Source organism: Schistocerca cancellata, chromosome 3, assembly GCF_023864275.1.
Source record: "Schistocerca cancellata isolate TAMUIC-IGC-003103 chromosome 3, iqSchCanc2.1, whole genome shotgun sequence".
Classification (NCBI taxonomy): domain Eukaryota; kingdom Metazoa; phylum Arthropoda; class Insecta; order Orthoptera; family Acrididae; genus Schistocerca; species Schistocerca cancellata.
This window is the reverse complement of record NC_064628.1, coordinates 44,685,345-44,702,598: the sequence shown is the minus strand read 5'-3', so window position 1 is coordinate 44,702,598 and position 17,254 is coordinate 44,685,345. Positions and strand designations below refer to the sequence as shown.

The 17,254-nt window shown below is 42.1% G+C and overlaps 1 protein-coding gene across 1 annotated transcript; it reads right to left on the bottom strand.

Moving 5' to 3' along the window:
• Nucleotides 1-2,890: 2,890 nt before the first annotated feature.
• LOC126176900 (methylmalonyl-CoA decarboxylase subunit gamma-like) lies at nt 2,891-16,539 on the bottom strand. The gene is made up of 2 exons (XM_049924103.1): nt 16,476-16,539; nt 2,891-3,244 (listed from the first exon to the last, which is right to left on the bottom strand). The coding sequence occupies exons 1-2, from the start codon at nt 16,488-16,490 to the stop codon at nt 3,035-3,037; spliced, it is 225 nt and encodes a 74-aa protein (XP_049780060.1). The 5' UTR covers nt 16,491-16,539; the 3' UTR covers nt 2,891-3,034.
• Between the last annotated feature and the right edge of the window lie 715 nt (nt 16,540-17,254).

Below are 17,254 nucleotides of genomic sequence, written 5' to 3'. Positions count from 1 at the left end.
TGAGCTTCTGTAAATGTGTTTGATTGAATCGATAACACAAAATTGTATACTCCTTTATTTGTAAAAAACTTTGATATCTTTTAGAGTGCAGGAAGTGTAATCTCTGTAATATGTACAATATGAGCAAAGAATATGTTTTGTCTTTCTCACATAATCTCTTTGGTTGTCTTTAAAACTAAATAATTTTATTTAAATAATTTTGTGTAGAAATGTCAATATGTGTAAATGTTCTGTTTCATTTAAAATGTTTGTTTGCTGTTATGTTAACTGCTGACCTTCACTTAGGGTTCTTAGTTATTTTGTATGTAAAAGGTATTGTGGTTCCCCTCGGGAACAGAACTGTGTAGCGCACGCAAATTGTGGCTGGCCTAGGTAGAAAAGGAGGAACAAAGAGTCAGTCGGGGACGAGTTACCAAACTGTGAAACCGAAATTGTGGAAAGTTATATACTCATGCTTGCTAAGCACTGGTTTCTTTTGTGTATTGAAAGTGCATATTAATAGTGTAATAGGATCCAAAGTTTATCCTTTATGCTCATATTAATAATAATTAATAGAAAGACCACTATTTATGAAAACAATAATTTCTTTATTCAAAAGACAGTGAGAAATGACCTGTTAGTGAATTCCATTTAACTTTCATTCTAAATAGGATAGTATTTAGTTGAGAGAGACGTAACCTGTGAACAGTTCATAATTTTGCAGTGAACTATATTTACAATTTTATGTCACCTAGGAAAGTGTGTGAAAAGTAAATTTATTGAAGAGCCATTATAGTAATGCCAGAGTATTGTTCTAGCTGCTGAATATTTCCGACACTGCACTGTTTTCAAAATGTGCAGTATTATATTTGTTCATAATTTATAAAAATGTACTGTGTGCGAGTGTGTGTGTACGTGTGTGTGTGTGTGTGTGTGTGTGTGTGTGTGTGTGTGTGTGTGTGTGTGTGTGTGTGAATGATTTCTTTGGCTGTGTTAAGTTATTTGTTGTGAAAATGAATTACTGATACATCTTATTATAAATTACCAGTCACATTCTCGTCAGTCTTGAATATATTATATTATTTTGTCGAATTATTTTATTTCAAAAATACAGAAATGTAGGTTCAGTAGTCACACGACCTCACCTTCAAATTTTTGTTGTTGTAATATGAGGCTGGTTGTCCGATTAACCTACAGTCAATATTCTTAACTGGGAACGATGTTTACATACCAAAAAAGAATGGTTGTATTAATGCTACTTGCTTACCTTTGACTATGCAGCTATACAAGACTTTTCAAAGTTGTTGCGACAAACACCTAGGATGTTAGAGCACATCTTGGTAAACACTTTTTTTCGATAGAAAATGTCCAAAATGTTTGCTTACACTTTCTGGCGACACTAGGCTGGCTATACCCCTGAGAGGTGGCAGACCATAGGCACACTGGTACACTCGTATGCAGTGTGTGTTGCCTAACATCCAGTCTTCTGCTCTACAAGAAAGTGGTAGGCCAAGCAAAATTCAGATTCTTGTTTCTGTTCTAAAATATTTTTCTCCATTTAAAGACACTCATTCTTATGGTTTTCGTGATGATAATCACTCTATCAGTTTTATAGAGTAGATATTATGCTGCACACGCAGTTAGCAGACCCTGCTAATTCGCTGAAATCTCGTCATCTAAGGTGCTGGCGAATACTAAAGGATGTGTAGTGTTGCTAGGAAACGTCCGTGAATATTTTTCTCTCACAGAAGTTATTCCTCATGAGGTGATCTGTCACTCCTAGAAGTTTACCGCCAAGACTTGAAAACACCCTCAATTTACTATTGCTAAATTTTACATGTATAAATAGCGCTTTGTAGACAAAGTACAATAATAAAAGAGTGCAATAAAATATTTGTTTTTCTCCATGGAACTTGTGTGATATTACTTATAAGTAAACCTACCAAAGGGATACATTCGATGTTGATCGCCTTTGGATACGTTGTAGTATATGATAAAGTGGTGTTCCAAAGGTTCATCTCTCAGAAATAAGCTAGAAATCGCTCTAAATCCCTGTATGCTTGTCTGATGTGTCTCTGCTTCAATGCCAATTTCCATATTGGGTTGTGTGATGTCTTTCCGTGATGTATATATATATACATATATACATTTGGTGTATATATATATATATATATATATATATATAATTTTATGAAATATAATATATCTTGTAATGTATTTGTGTAATGTTTTTACATTTGGTGTATTTTTTATTTTGAAGTTGCAACGTTTTTAGATTTAATTAAGTTATATTTGAAATTTTTTATATGTATTTGTTGTAACATTATTGTAAATCTGTTCCATAATGAGAAAGGTGCAGAACTGGTTGAACTAAAAAATGCTGTATGAGCTTTGATTTAGAGAATTTCTAGCTTATTTTTGACAAATGTGTCATTGGAATACCATTTATATAGGATTGAATTTAGTATTAATGATACTATATGTTTTGATGTTAGCCAAATGTCGAAGTGCAAAACAAAATAATTGGGAAGAGATGAGTAAAAAAAAAAAAGACTTTTTCAACAAATCTGGATGCACATTAAAAGCCATAGAACTTTTATTAGAAGTTTTTTCATATGTGTTATTGTTTCAATGGTATTCAGTAAGAAACATTAAACTCAAAATTATCAATGTGGTGTTTCACCCCCTTAATGGTCGTATGGGTATATGCGAAAAAATTTGTGGACCTTATTTTGATCTATAGTGCAACATACTCAAAACCGATCGAAATCGAAGTGTATCTGTTGGGTAAGTTTACTTGTTAGTGCACTCCGCTATTGATTGAAAGGTGCTCTGTTGACTGAAAGGAACAGAGGAATGTCATTATAGATGAAGTTTGTACTAGGTTTCTGTAGGAAATAAAACAATAGTGTGTTTATCTACAAACGTTTATTTCGTAAGATGACGCAGGAAGAGAGACAGTAGATGGCAGCGTACGCCGATTACGAAGAGGGAAAAGCGTGTGGAGCAGTCGTCGTGAGCAGCGAGGTCCATGTCCGGGTCGTCGGCCGCCCGCTCAGCCCAGGTATGCGACGGGCGCGCCGTACAGGTAGGGGTAGCCGGCGTAGCCCACGTACACCGCCTCCTGGCCCTTGAGCGACTCCTTGCCGGCGGGCGCGGGGGCGGCGGCGGCGGGGGCGGCGGCGGGGGCGGCCACCGGGTACGGCGCGGGGTACGGCACGGCCACGCTCACAGCCACCAGGGCCGCCAACACCACGAATAGAGCCTGCAGCACACATCAACATACCTCAGTCACACGCCAGAGGCTATTCAAATGTTCAGCGACCCCCCTGACAACGTTAGGTGCACTGTCATGTCGAGTACAAACGGAGACTTGTCAGGAACTCTTTGTTACTGTTAACCCTTAACTCAGGGGCGGGCAGGAATTGTGCACGTGTGCGATGCACATGCACGTGTGCAGTTAACAGGTGTTCTGCGTGCACACAGGGGCAAGCTGGCCACCCGCTTCTCACCCCTCCCCACCATTCTGTCTCTCCGCTTCTTCCCCTGTAATGCGTTTTGTTTCCTGGCCTGCTTTATTAAATGAAGGAATAAGGTTAGTAGGAGTGTTTGAAAGTGATCGTGGTTTGAAAGAGTACCTAATACCTACGATAAGTTTTGTTTAATTATCACAGGTGGAGTTTACAATACGTTTAATGTCTGGAACAAAATTTCTACGAACAGACAAACGCAAACAGTTACGTAAATTTTCATTACTGATGTTTGCTCTTAACCGAGACTTATTAATTTTCATAACAGAAAAAAATCTCTCACTAAAGTATGTCGAGCCCAACATTGACTATCTGTATGGCTTCACGATGGAGACGAGGAAACTCGAGCTGTGGAAAGTCGTGATAAAGATCTATTACACGTCTTGCCAAAAGGAACTTATCTCTCAGACGAGAATTACACTGTAGATCTATTAATTCCATTTGAAAACTGAGATGAATATCATCTGCAGAAACCAGATTCTCTCGAGAACTATTCAAAACCTTGGGATAAGTAAGATATATCCCCAAATCGCTTGAGAAATTCCTCTTTTATTGCACTAAGAACGGCAACATACTGAAATTTATTATAATGGCGTTCAATATTAAACTTCCGCTCACCAGCGACAATACTGTTACATATTATACATTTCCAAATTTCACGTTTTTCCACAGAGAACAAATGATTCTCCCATTCCTATTTAAGAGATATCAAATCTCCAATTCTCCGTTTCCTTGATTCACTCTGCATTTTCCGGTTATTGAAATACAACGTTCACTACGTAGTGGTCGCTTCGCTTCAACGTCCGCAGCTTAGCCTGGTGCTACACTGCCGCAACCTGCAGGCTGTCGGCACTGTCCCGTTCGACGATTGCACGCGAGCAGCACACGTGCAGCGCTGTGTGCTCATGAGCCGCGTGCAACGTTTGCCCGCCCCTGCCTTAACTGCATTCGTGGGGTCATTTGTTACCCCACGTGTCACTCTTTTGGTTACAATTCCGTTCCTATTGTAACGTTGCCACTCCATCTCCACTTCCACCTTATGTTACAAGGGAAACTCCCCATCGCACCCCCCCCCCCCCACCCAAGATTTAGTGATAAGATAGCCCATTGGATAGCCTGTCAAAAATTGAACACAGAGGAAACACGAAAGCAGGAAGAAGATGTATGAAATAGAGAAAAAAAGCCGGCTACTGTGGCCGAGCAGTTCTAGGCGCTTCAGTCTGGAACCGCGCGACTGCTACAGTCGCAGGTTCGAATCCTGCCTCGGGCATGGATGTGTTTAATGTCCTTAGGTTAGTTAGGTTTAACTAGTTCTAAGTTCTAGGGGACTCGTGATCTCAGACGTTAAGTCCCATAGTGCTCACAGCCATTTGAACGGCAAAAAGAAGCAAAATAGGAACAGTGAACGGTCTAAAATTTGTGAATTTTCGTGCGACATTAATGACCATCGTGTCTTGGTTGTGTGGTCCCGGTGATAAGACAGTGAAGGGGGTGATCCGGGTTCATATCTTCTTTGTATCCCACTTTTTTTCCACAAAATTGAGCACCGACAGCTGTATGCAAATCTGTGTATATCGTCATGTAATGTCCGTTTGCAACAGTGACGTGTAAAGAAGGGACCACCAAACGTATTTACCTCTACACGTGTACCACATGTTACACCTCTTGCGTTCCGTTAAGGAAGTTTTGACTTTTCAATTCCTTCGTTGTAACATAGTTGATACCCATTTATTTATTGTTTTTATTTCTGTTCAAAAATGGTTCAGATGGTTCCTAGCACTATCGGACTTAACATCTGAGGTCATCAGTTCCCTAGACTTAGAACTACTTAACCTAATTAATCTAAGTACATCACACACACCCATAGCCGAGGCAGGATTCGAACCTGCGACCGTAGCAGCCGCTTGGTTCCGGACTGAAGCTCCTAGAACCGCTTTTATTTCTGTGAGCAGTCTATGCGGCACGACGGTCTCTAACATTGTTCGATATTGCACATATCAAATCTGGACCGTTTACTGTTTCTATTTAGCTTCTTTTTTCCGCCGTTCAGTACAACTCTTCCTGTTTTCATGCCTGATACGTATTCAGTTTTTGACGAGTTATCCATTGGACCATTTTACCAGTAGGTTCGAGGAGGATGTGACGGGAAGTTTTCTTTGATAGTACCTGCCGTGTTTTCTCATTGTGCAGGCGCCTGCTGACCAGAAACCATTATTTCTGTAGAAATGTACCAGTTGTGGTTGAAATCTAACCCACGAACTAACAAACGTTACTTAAAAACTGAATGTTTCTATTGTTTTAGACGGAGTGGGTGGCGTTTGAACGATGATCAAATATTGGAGTTATTCTTAGCTAATTAAGACTGATAACTCATTGGATAGACCAGCATCTTTTCGAGATGTGGTCGAGTTCAGTGACATTGAAACAGAAATATCTTATCGTGAAACTGTCAGTGAATTAGAGGACCATAAAGAGGGAGAAGAAGAGAATGATTTCGTAGAAATCCAAGAAATAGTAAGACTATCTGGCTGTTTTTACGGAGAAAACATTATAAATAAGAATAGCAAGATGGTGTATACGGATTTTATAAAACAACTAGGCGTGGCATTGACCACAGCAGATATCAAGGAGATGAAAATGTATTCTTGAAATTTTTTTGGGGATTTGCATACTGCAATGGACGAAGTTCTTTGCAAAACTTTTTAAAATCATAGCAGGGTCGACGAATTTGAAACGCAAGCCCAAGCGGGTGCAAGTCAGCCAAAAAGGTCAAAGGTGTCACGATGTCACATACGTCCATGCCTTAAAGACACGGAAGCTGCCAGAACAGGTTCTAAATGTCAAATACGCCTGTTAAAAATGTCATTGTTTCCTTTTCTCTTTATAGTTCACTTAATTTTTAATTATTTTATCTCAAAACATATTTCTGGATATTTTTGAACTAGATTTTCTATTTTTTTAAACTAATTCCAAAAACTCTGTTTATGAGGCCAATGTTAATGTAACAACATTAATTGTTAATAAGATAACATTTTCTTTTTAATGAAGATAGATTTTTTTTTGTAAATAGAAATCTTTCTTTTACTGATTCTTTAAGAACAGTTTAGGGAACTAGAGAAGTAAATAACTTTCAGATGGTTATTGTTTTTGGGGTCGAAAACTACCCCACGAATTAAATAGTGAGTATCGTTAAGGTTTGCATTAACGTGTTCCCTGTTGGGATGTTCATTCAACGTTCATTTAGTGGTTTTTCTGAAGTTTCATAACCCAGAAAAGTTAACATTGTGAAAGATTTCGGCTGATGGCAGTATGGACATTGCCAGCAGCATTGGACGCTGAATGTTTGACAATGCTAAGCATTCGTACTGGTGACCGTCGGCTGAAGATCCCGAGATGAACACCAGTGGGCAAGGCGTCTGTAAGTATCCGCAAAACCTAACATTTTATGTTACTCATATTATTATGAAAATTTGCTTGTTGGAGCTAATGGAGCTTCCAGTAATGAGGTTAACTGGATGGCCATTCCAACTTAGTCATAACAAGGTTGGTATAATGATGAACTAAAAATGCAGTTGTTTGAAGCGGTCATGAGTTGGCAGTAACTGATTACAGAGGGTGAGAAGTTGGAAGTTCACATAGTTCACGCATCTAGATGCACGAGAAGTAGAATTCGAGGAAGTGTCGGTACGGAAATCTGTGTTTATTTCTCACGTGTCTCTTAGAATCCGTTAGAAGTCACAAATGTTGCCTTTTAACAGTGCGACATGTTTCCAGGTATGACCACATCATCAGCAAAAGTGACAATGCAAAAACATGTAACTTAAATACGCCTATGTGCCTCTGTTTTTAGTAGATATTTATGTGTGTTTATGCATGTAAAACGTTTTCCTGTTTTCATTTTGGCTGATGGTGGGGCCATGCCTCGAAACATCTCACACAACTGAAATAATAATTTAAGGAAGACGACAGAACAACAACCAGTTTTAACGTAATGATATCTTCAACACCTGCTTACGAATTTTTACGAACGATCACAGTCAAATAACAGCACATTTGACGCGAAGTTATTTCTCTTCGATGAATGCCGGCAATATCTCCATCTTTGCTGCGCAGATGAGAGGAATTACAAGCAATTACCCTTATTTACTAAATTATCTATTTATTACTTTTCTCTTTGGTTTTTCTCAATTCACAGATAGTCTCTTCTAATAGGTCAGACTCATGATCTTGCCACACCTTTCTAAATCTGAAAATATTCCGTTTTTAGCTTTCACGAGCTAAATATACTAGGAAGCTATAGGCGCCACCAATGCAACTCATAATACTAATAGTTTAATGATGCAACTTGTCAGCTGACTACCTGAAAATAGATATTTGACTTAGGAACAAAGACCGAACTACTACAAGCTACATGTAGCCTAAAGAATTTCCATGTCAAGCAACTTGTTGAGTAGTGCACTGTATCAGCACTGAGGCTGCTGTCTAATCTGATGAGGTAGAACACTGCTTTCCCGAGTGACACTGTATTTTTAGAACTGAATAACCAACTTGTAGACGAATACAAAGGAGTGGTGTTCAGCAACTTTGAAGTACAGGCCAAATCTAAAGGAACGCTCGGTGTAGCCCCCATTGTCAAGAAACTCAACAGACGACTTCAAGTCCAAGTGTAAATGTGGATAGTGACAAGGTGTGGATTGTTTGCTACATTCGCACAATGTGAGCATATATGGGACCATGAATCGGACATAGTAAACATTCTTATTGCACTGATTTTGCTTCATGTGAAAATCTGTGAATAGCAACCTCCTGTAGACCAATCTCTGATAACTGCTTTGGTTAAACAGCGTAGTAAACGATCACATATCTAGTACGATAAGAAGACGTTTCACCCGCCACGTAAATGCCTACAATATACGTGTACAAATGGGCTCAGGATTCACAGAATATGTAGCGAAGGCTTAAAGGAAAGCCTTGCTTTCCGTCAGAGTTTTTTATTTATTTTTTTTATTTTGGAACAAAGTATTACAAACATTCCCGGCAAATACCATGTCACACACTAAAATGAAATAATAAAACCATTATAGACAGCGGAAAGGATGTCTTTGAATTTATAGGCAGACACAATCCGAGAAGAATGAACAAACGTACATACATATGTGCTACAAACGTCTCTTCTCCCCAATCCTATTCAATACTTCCTCATTAGTTATGTGATCTACCCATCTAATCTTCAGCATTCTTCTGTAGCACCACATTTCGAAAGCTTCTATTCTCTTCTTGTCCAAACTATTTACCGTACATGTTTCACTTCCATACATGGCTACACTCCATACAAATACTTTCAGAAATGACTTCCTCACACTTAAATCTGTACTCGATGTTAACAAATTTCTCTTCTTCAGAAACGCTTTCCTTGCCATTGCCAGTCTACATTTTATATCCTCTCTAGTTCGACCATCATCAGTTATTTTGCTCCCCAAATAGCAAAACTCCTTTACTACTTTAAGTGTCTCATTTCCTAATCTAATACCCTCAACATCACCCAACTTAATTCGACTACATTCCATTATCCTCGTTTTGTTTTTGTTGATGTTCATCTTATATCCTCCCTTCAAGACACCATCCATTCCGTTCAACTGCTCTTCCAAGTCCTTTGCTGTCTCTGACAGAATTACAACGTCATCGGCGAACCTCAAAGTTTTTATTTCTTCTCCATGGATTTTAATACCTACTCCGAATTTTTCTTTTGTTTCCTTTACTGAAGAAGGGATCGGTTGGTAGGACATGTTCTGAGGCATCAAGGGATCACCAATTTAGTATTGGAGGGCAGCGTGGAGAGTAAAAATCGTAGGGGGAGACCAAGAGATGAATACACTAAGCAGATTCAGAAGGATATGGGTTGCAGTAGGTACTGGGAGATGAAGACGCTTGCACAGGATAGAGTAGCATGGAGAGCTGCATCAAACCAGTCTCAGGACTGATGACCACAACAACAACAACATACATATGTACTGCAGTAAAATCTGTTAGAGAAACTGTGACTAGTACTGGGACATTTTATTTTTAGCACAATGTTTAACAGCAGTCGTGCTTCAAAATTAGTTCTAGTTAGGTAGCTTCACCTGCTTATGACGAGGACTTAAGTTACAGGATCTCTATAACAGCGGTACTGCAACTCTTATGTCACCCAGCTGAGTTTACCGTCTAGTGGGGCCTTACACTGTACAGGTCGGTTGCGGTTCTGACATTGAAACCCCCTGGCACTGATACCCGCTGACATTGAAACTGCCTGGCCGTGACCGCTCTGTGGTAGTGACAACTGAGTCACGAAGCAGCGGGACGGCGATGGCATTTGCTGATACGTTTCGGGCGACCATTGCGCACTGAAGACCGCCACTACCAAAATGTAGACCTCGTGATGTTGCACACTTTCACATACTTCAACATGACTGCACCGAGACAGAATGGTTGTTTGGTAATTTCACGCGTTTTCCACATCTATCCAACAGTATACCTGGCTTGAGCTTTTACAAAAGAGCGAAAGGTGACCTCAGTCTCTGTTGTTCACAAGCGACGCTCTTCACTGAACTTATGCTGAAGCTTAATAGCTCTTCATTCTAAGGTTCTTTGTAATGGCGATAAATGGCGTTAATTCTATAGCAACTTGGCGGGGAAGACTACAGATTAGCCCCATCACACGGCGAAATATACGGCCAAGTGTTCGCTTTTCAACTGTGCACTGAAGTCTTCATGATTTTGTCTCGTCCAAATTTGCAGAATTTTTTGAAGAATGTGATCATATCCTCACACGTAACCATTTTTATCGCCTTACTTACGAGTATTAACTCACACACTATCATGTTAATATAAGTTTTTGGTCTTTATAGTTAAGAGGTACGCACGACCCATATCTTTCTTTTCTGACGAAGGTGGACTAACAATATTGCTCAAGTCAGGAGTCTGAGACAAGAGAAAAGAGCGCACCACTTGTTTCATTGAAAGTAGCCGTACATATCAGTATCTCGTTGCACTCTCCACAGCACTGTCCCTTTCGTTGATAATGGCTGTACTTGTATGAGCAACTGAGAAATCAGTACAGAAATGTGCAACTAGTCAATAGGGAAATGACGCTGTCTATCGGTTTTCCGCTAATCTCTGTAGAACATAATCCGGGCATCACCGTGACTGTCTTTCTGCCCGTTCTTGCGCACTAAAGACTTTGTCTTATCAGGAGTAACCTAAGATGCACCTTACGACATGTGGTAACATTTGCAGTGTCCACGTGAGTAAGCTAAAGCATATCCACTAAACACTCGGGTACTGAGCGATGCTCAGAAGCGGTTATTTGTCACAGACTGTGTGTTTGCAATTATTACTGATACAGAGCAAGCGATGTACAAACATACGATGATTTGAAAGAACACACCTATTCAAGTATTTATTAAACGTCCGAAGTCGACTTACATAACAAGTACCGAAATAGTTATGACTCACCAGTGAAGGAAGCACTACATGTAATATTGTATGCTGAAGAAAAAGAAATTACTCACCTATCAGTAACTAATAAAGTTAGAGTGAACGAACGCAAGAAAAAACTATAAACGTTGTGTCAGCAGTGGCAGTAAAGTATTCTTGAAGTGCTCTAATCGAATTTTTGAGATATGTGGTTATACTGAAGGGGGGGGGGGGGCGACATGCAGAGACTTTTATTTAGGCATGTATGGAAGAATATCGCACTGTCGTTAGGCCACCATTACCTGCACATTCTGTTCAGGAATGAAATCAAAGAACTTGAAACCCATCGCACTGATTCCAAGAGAGTGTACTAGCATGTAGAGTCATTTTCACGTCCCGTTCGTGAATACAAATGGAGGTACAGTAGTTATTATTAGGTATTTCTCTAACTAGTGGTACTGCGGACCAATAAACGTTTTGGATACAAGCCGCTCCTCAGTTTACATGCATTTCATAAACTATATCCTTGCTCTGAAATAGGCACCTCGCCGTTGCTTTCAATAAATTGATATAATACTTCAAAAAAGCACATTTCACCTCGTTACGCAATCAATTAAACATTCTGGTGCTGTGTAACTTGTACACTCCTGGAAATTGAAATAAGAACACCGTGAATTCATTGTCCCAGGAAGGGGAAACTTTATTGACACATTCCTGGGGTCAGATACATCACATGATCACACTGACAGAACCACAGGCACATAGACACAGGCAACAGAGCATGCACAATGTCGGCACTAGTACAGTGTATATCCACCTTTCGCAGCAATGCAGGCTGCTATTCTCCCATGGAGACGATCGTAGAGATGCTGGATGTAGTCCTGTGGAACGGCTTGCCATGCCATTTCCACCTGGTGCCTCAGTTGGACCAGCGTTCGTGCTGGACGTGCAGACCACGTGAGACGACGCTTCATCCAGTCCCAAACATGCTCAATGGGGGACAGATCCGGAGATCTTGCTGGCCAGGGTAGTTGACTTACACCTTCTAGAGCACGTTGGGTGGCACGGGATACATGCGGACGTGCATTGTCCTGTTGGAACAGCAAGTTCCCTTGCCGGTCTAGGAATGGTAGAACGATGGGTTCGATGACGGTTTGGATGTACCGTGCACTATTCAGTGTCCCCTCGACGATCACCAGTGGTGTACGGCCAGTGTAGGAGATCGCTCCCCACACCATGATGCCGGGTGTTGGCCCTGTGTGCCTCGGTCGTATGCAGTCCTGATTGTGGCGCTCACCTGCACGGCGCCAAACAAGCATACGACCATCATTGGCACCAAGGCAGAAGCGACTCTCATCGCTGAAGACGACACGTCTCCATTCGTCCCTCCATTCACGCCTGTCGCGACACCACTGGAGGCGGGCTGCACGATGTTGGGGCGTGAGCGGAAGACGGCCTAACGGTGTGCGGGACCGTAGCCCAGCTTCATGGAGACGGTTGCGAATGGTCCTCGCCGATACCCCAGGAGCAATAGTGTCCCTAATTTGCTGGGAAGTGGCGGTGCGGTCTCCTACGGCACTGCGTAGGATCCTACGGTCCTGGCGTGCATCCGTGCGTCGCTGCGGTCCGGTCCCAGGTCGACGGGCACGTGCACCTTCCGCCGACCACTGGCGACAACATCGATGTACTGTGGAGACCTCACGCCCCACGTGTTGAGCAATTCGGCGGTACGTCCACCCGGCCTCCCGCATGCCCACTATACGCCCTCACTCAAAGTCCGTCAACTGCACATACGGTTCACGTCCACGCTGTCGCGGCATGCTACCAGTGTTAAAGACTGCGATGGAGCTCCGTATGCCACGGCAAACTGGCTGACACTGACGGCGGCGGTGCACAAATGCTGCGCAGCTAGCGCCATTCGACGGCCAACACCGCGGTTCCTGGTGTGTCCGCTGTGCCGTGCGTGTGATCATTGCTTGTACAGCCCTCTCGCAGTGTCCGGAGCAAGTATGGTGGGTCTGACACACCGGTGTCAATGTGTTCTTTTTTCCATTTCCAGGAGTGTATTTTTATGAATGACGTCTTATTTTCGAGGCAACATTGCTGAGCTGTAGTTAAATAATTACTTTAACGGAGATAGACAGGTTATTTATGGAGCTCTGTGAATACACTATACCTACATCGTACCCTGCGAGCTACCTAACAGTGTGTGGCGGGGGGTACTTCTGGTACCACTAACTGATCCCCACTTCCCTGAAGCGATCGCGAATGGCACGCAGGAAGTCACTGTATTAGCTCTAATTTTTCGAATTTCTCGTAGTGCTCATTTAGAAAGATGCATGTGGCAGCAAGTAATACGTTGTCCGATTATTTCGGGAAAGTGCTGTCTCGAAAATTTCAGTAGTGAACCCCGCGGTGAGGCAAAACGTCTCCCTTGTAACGTGCGCCCCTGGTGTCTGTTGAAAACTCTATGAGGCTCTCGCACCGACCAAAAGGTCCTGTAACGAAGCGCGTCCCTCTTTGTTGGATCTTATCTACACCTTCTATCAGTCCTACATGGTAAGGATACCATAGATGAACAACAGTCAAGAATCGGTGGAACAAGCGCCTTGTATGCAACTTCCATCGTGGATGATGATTTACATTACCTTAAGATTCTTCCTACGCAGCTCAGTGTGGCATCTACTTCTTCTACTATTTGCCTCATGTGATCTTACCACTTGTAACTCTGGAAACTTACGCCTAGATATTTTACGGTACATACTGTTCCCAGCAGTTTGCCATCAACAGTCTAATTGTGCAACGATGGATTTCTTTTCCTATGTATGGGACATACGTTACAGAGCCTGCAGCATTCATCAATCCTCTGCAGGCTACTCTGCAAATCGATACTGTCTTCTGGCGTTGTTACTTTCTTACACACTCGCCTCATTTGCGAACAGTGTTAAGCAACTTCCGATGCTTTCTAGTAGATCATTTACGTATCCTGTAAACAGTAGCTGTCCCATCACACCCCCTTGCAGTACTTCCGAAATTACATCTATCGATTTTGTTCCATTAAGAACGACGTGTTGAGTTCTATTGGCAAGAAAGTCTTGAATACAGTCGCAAATCTGGTCCGATACTCGGTAAGCTCGTATGTTTTTTCACTAAATGGCAGTTCCGGATGGTATCACATATCTTCCTGAAGTTAAGGAACACGGCATCAACCTAAGCGCCAATGTATACAGAGCTATGGATTTTATGGAGGAACAATGTGAGATGAGTTTCGCAAGATCTCTGTTTGCGGGATCCATGTTAATTTTTATAGGGGAGGTTTCCTTTCTCCAAAAACATCATAATTCTTGGGTATAAAGCATGTTCTATAATTCAACAACCGTTTGACGTCAACGATATAAGTCTATGTGAATCTATTTTGTGGCCCTTCTTGAAAACGGGAATGATCTGGGCTTTTTTTCCAGTTGCTAGGAACCTCTCTTTGCTGATGTAATCTAAAATAATCTGATGTTAGAAGGGACGAAAGTTCTTTTGCATAATCGGTATAGAATCTTACAGCTATCTCATATGGTCCTGATGCCTTTCGCTACAAAGCGATTGTAGTTAATTTTCTATTCCGCGATCGGTCATCTCAATATCTACCTTTTCGGCGGTCATAATTGAAAGGAGGGACCGTTTTACGATCTTCCTCGGTGAATCAATTTCGGAAGACCTAATTCAGTATTTCTGCTTTCGTTCTGTAATCTTCCGTTTCAGTGCCAGTATGGTCAGTGAGTGAATGAATAGATGATTTCGAGCCGCTTGATGACCATAGATTGATATGGGGGGTGGGAGAGGGGAAGGTAGTGAACTGTTATTTCGATTCCTTCCCTCTGTCTTTAACGCAGTTAGGCACAGGCATAGTTTTACGTTCGATTTGCAACATCATTCAGCCGAACGTCGTTTCTCGTTTAGGTCGCTTATGACCTCATGCCCAGAAAAAGTTCCTTATCTACATCTACGTCTACATCTACATCTACATGATTACTCTGCAATTTACATTTAAGTGCTTGGCAGAGGGTTCATCGAACAACAATCATACTATCTCTCTACCATTACATTCCCGAACAGCGCGCGGGAAAAACGAACACCTAAACCTTTCTGTTCGAACTCTGATTTCTCTTATTTTATTTAGATGATCATTCCTACCTATGTAGGTTGGGCTCAACAACATATTTTCGCATTCAGAAGAGAAAGTTGGTGACTGAAATTTCGTAAATAGATCTCGCCGCGACGAAAAACGTCTTTGCTTTAATGACTTCCATCCCAACCCTCGTATCATATCTGCCACACTCTCTCCCCTATTACGTGATAATACAAAACGAGCTGCCCTTTTTTGCACCCTTTCGATGTCCTCCGTCAATCCCACCTGGTAAGGATCCCACACCGCGCAGCAATATTCTAACAGAGGACGAACGAGTGTAGTGTAAGCTGTCTCTTTAGTGGACTTGTTGCATCTTCTAAGTGTCCTGCCAATGAAACGCAACCTTTGGCTCGCCTTCCCCACAATATTAACTATGTGGTCTTTCCAACTGAAATTGTTCGTAATTTAACACCCAGGTACTTAGTTGAATTGACAGCCTTGAGAATTGTACTATTTATCGAGTAATCGAATTCCAAAGGATTTCTTTTGGAACTCATGTGGATCACCTCACACTTTTCGTTATTTAGCGTCAACTGCCACCTGCCACACCACACAGCAATCTTTTCTAAATCGCTTTGCAACTGATACTGGTCTTCGGATGACCTTACTAGACGGTAAATTACAGCATCATCTGCGAACAAGCTAAGAGAACTGCTCAGATTGTCACCCAGGTCATTTATATAGATCAGGAACAGCAGAGGTCCCAGGACGCTTCCCTGAGGAACACCTGATATCACTTCAGTTTTACTCGATGATTTGCCGTCTATTACTACGAACTACGACCTTCCTGACAGGAAATCACGAATCCAGTCGCACAACTGAGACGATACCTCATAGGCCCGCAGCTTGATTAGAAGTCGCTTGTGAGGAACGGTGTCAAAAGCTTTCCGTAAATCCAGAAATACGGAATCAACTTGAGATCCCCTGTCGATAGGGGCCATTACTTCGTGCGAATAAAGAGCTAGCAGGGTTGCACAAGAACGATGTTTTCTGAAACCATGCTGATTACGTATCAACAGATCGTTCCCTTCGAGGTGATTCACAATGTTTGAATACAGTATATGCTCCAAAACCCTACTGCAAACCGACGTCAGTGATACAGGTCTGTAGTTCGATTGATTACTCCTACTACCCTTCATAAACACTGGTGCGACATGCGCAATTTTCCAATCTCTAGGTACAGGGACATAACAAAAGATCTTATAGTGAATAACATTGTTCATATCGAAGAATCACTGTGTTCTCCGCACTACACACAACAATATTCGGAACAGCACAGTGGTCAGTACCTAGGGCTTCGGTAACACAAAGAGCAGTTGCAGTATACTCACGAAGTACTTGTTCATTGTCGGCTGAGGGTCTGCTGTGCCTGGAGCGGACAACTGTGCCCCGCAGTCGCCGCCCGCCGCCTTTATAGTCGCGCGCCTTACCCTCCCTGCAGCCCAAGGCCGAGGGCGGGGCCAGAGCATGGCCCGGATACGACGCCGAATCGCGCCCGGTGGGCGTCCAAAGCGACCGTAAAAATTAAGGGAGCCGTGGAGCCGCGGCCGAGGTGACACTGAACTCTGCTCAGGGCCCTGCAGCAACAGACCACCTCTGCCTCACACCTCACTCTTCACTTTTTGTTCTAGTGGAAGTATTGCCGGATAAACTCCGAGTCTATGAAGACATTCCAAGTGTGGAGGAGAGGGCCTAGAGATAATGGTGACTCCGTAGAAGTGATTAAAGCCGGAAGCAAAGTAAGGCAAAAGAGCTTGCAGTATTGCTTACAGAATGTCTGGAGAGTAAGATAATTCCATGAAAAGACGAGACATATCTATAGGCTTATATACGAGGGCAGTTCAATAAGTAATGCAACACATTTTTTTTCTCGGCCAATTTTGGTTGAAAAAACCGGAAATTTCTTGTGGAATATTTTCAAACATTCCCGCTTCGTCTCGTATAGTTTCATTGACTTCCGACAGGTGGCAGCGCTGTACGGAGCTGTTAAAATGGCGTCTGTAACGGATGTGCGTTGCGAACAACGGGCAGTGATCGAGTTTCTTTTGGCGGAAAACCAGGGCATCTCAGATATTCATAGGCGCTTGCAGAATGTCTACGGTGATCTGGC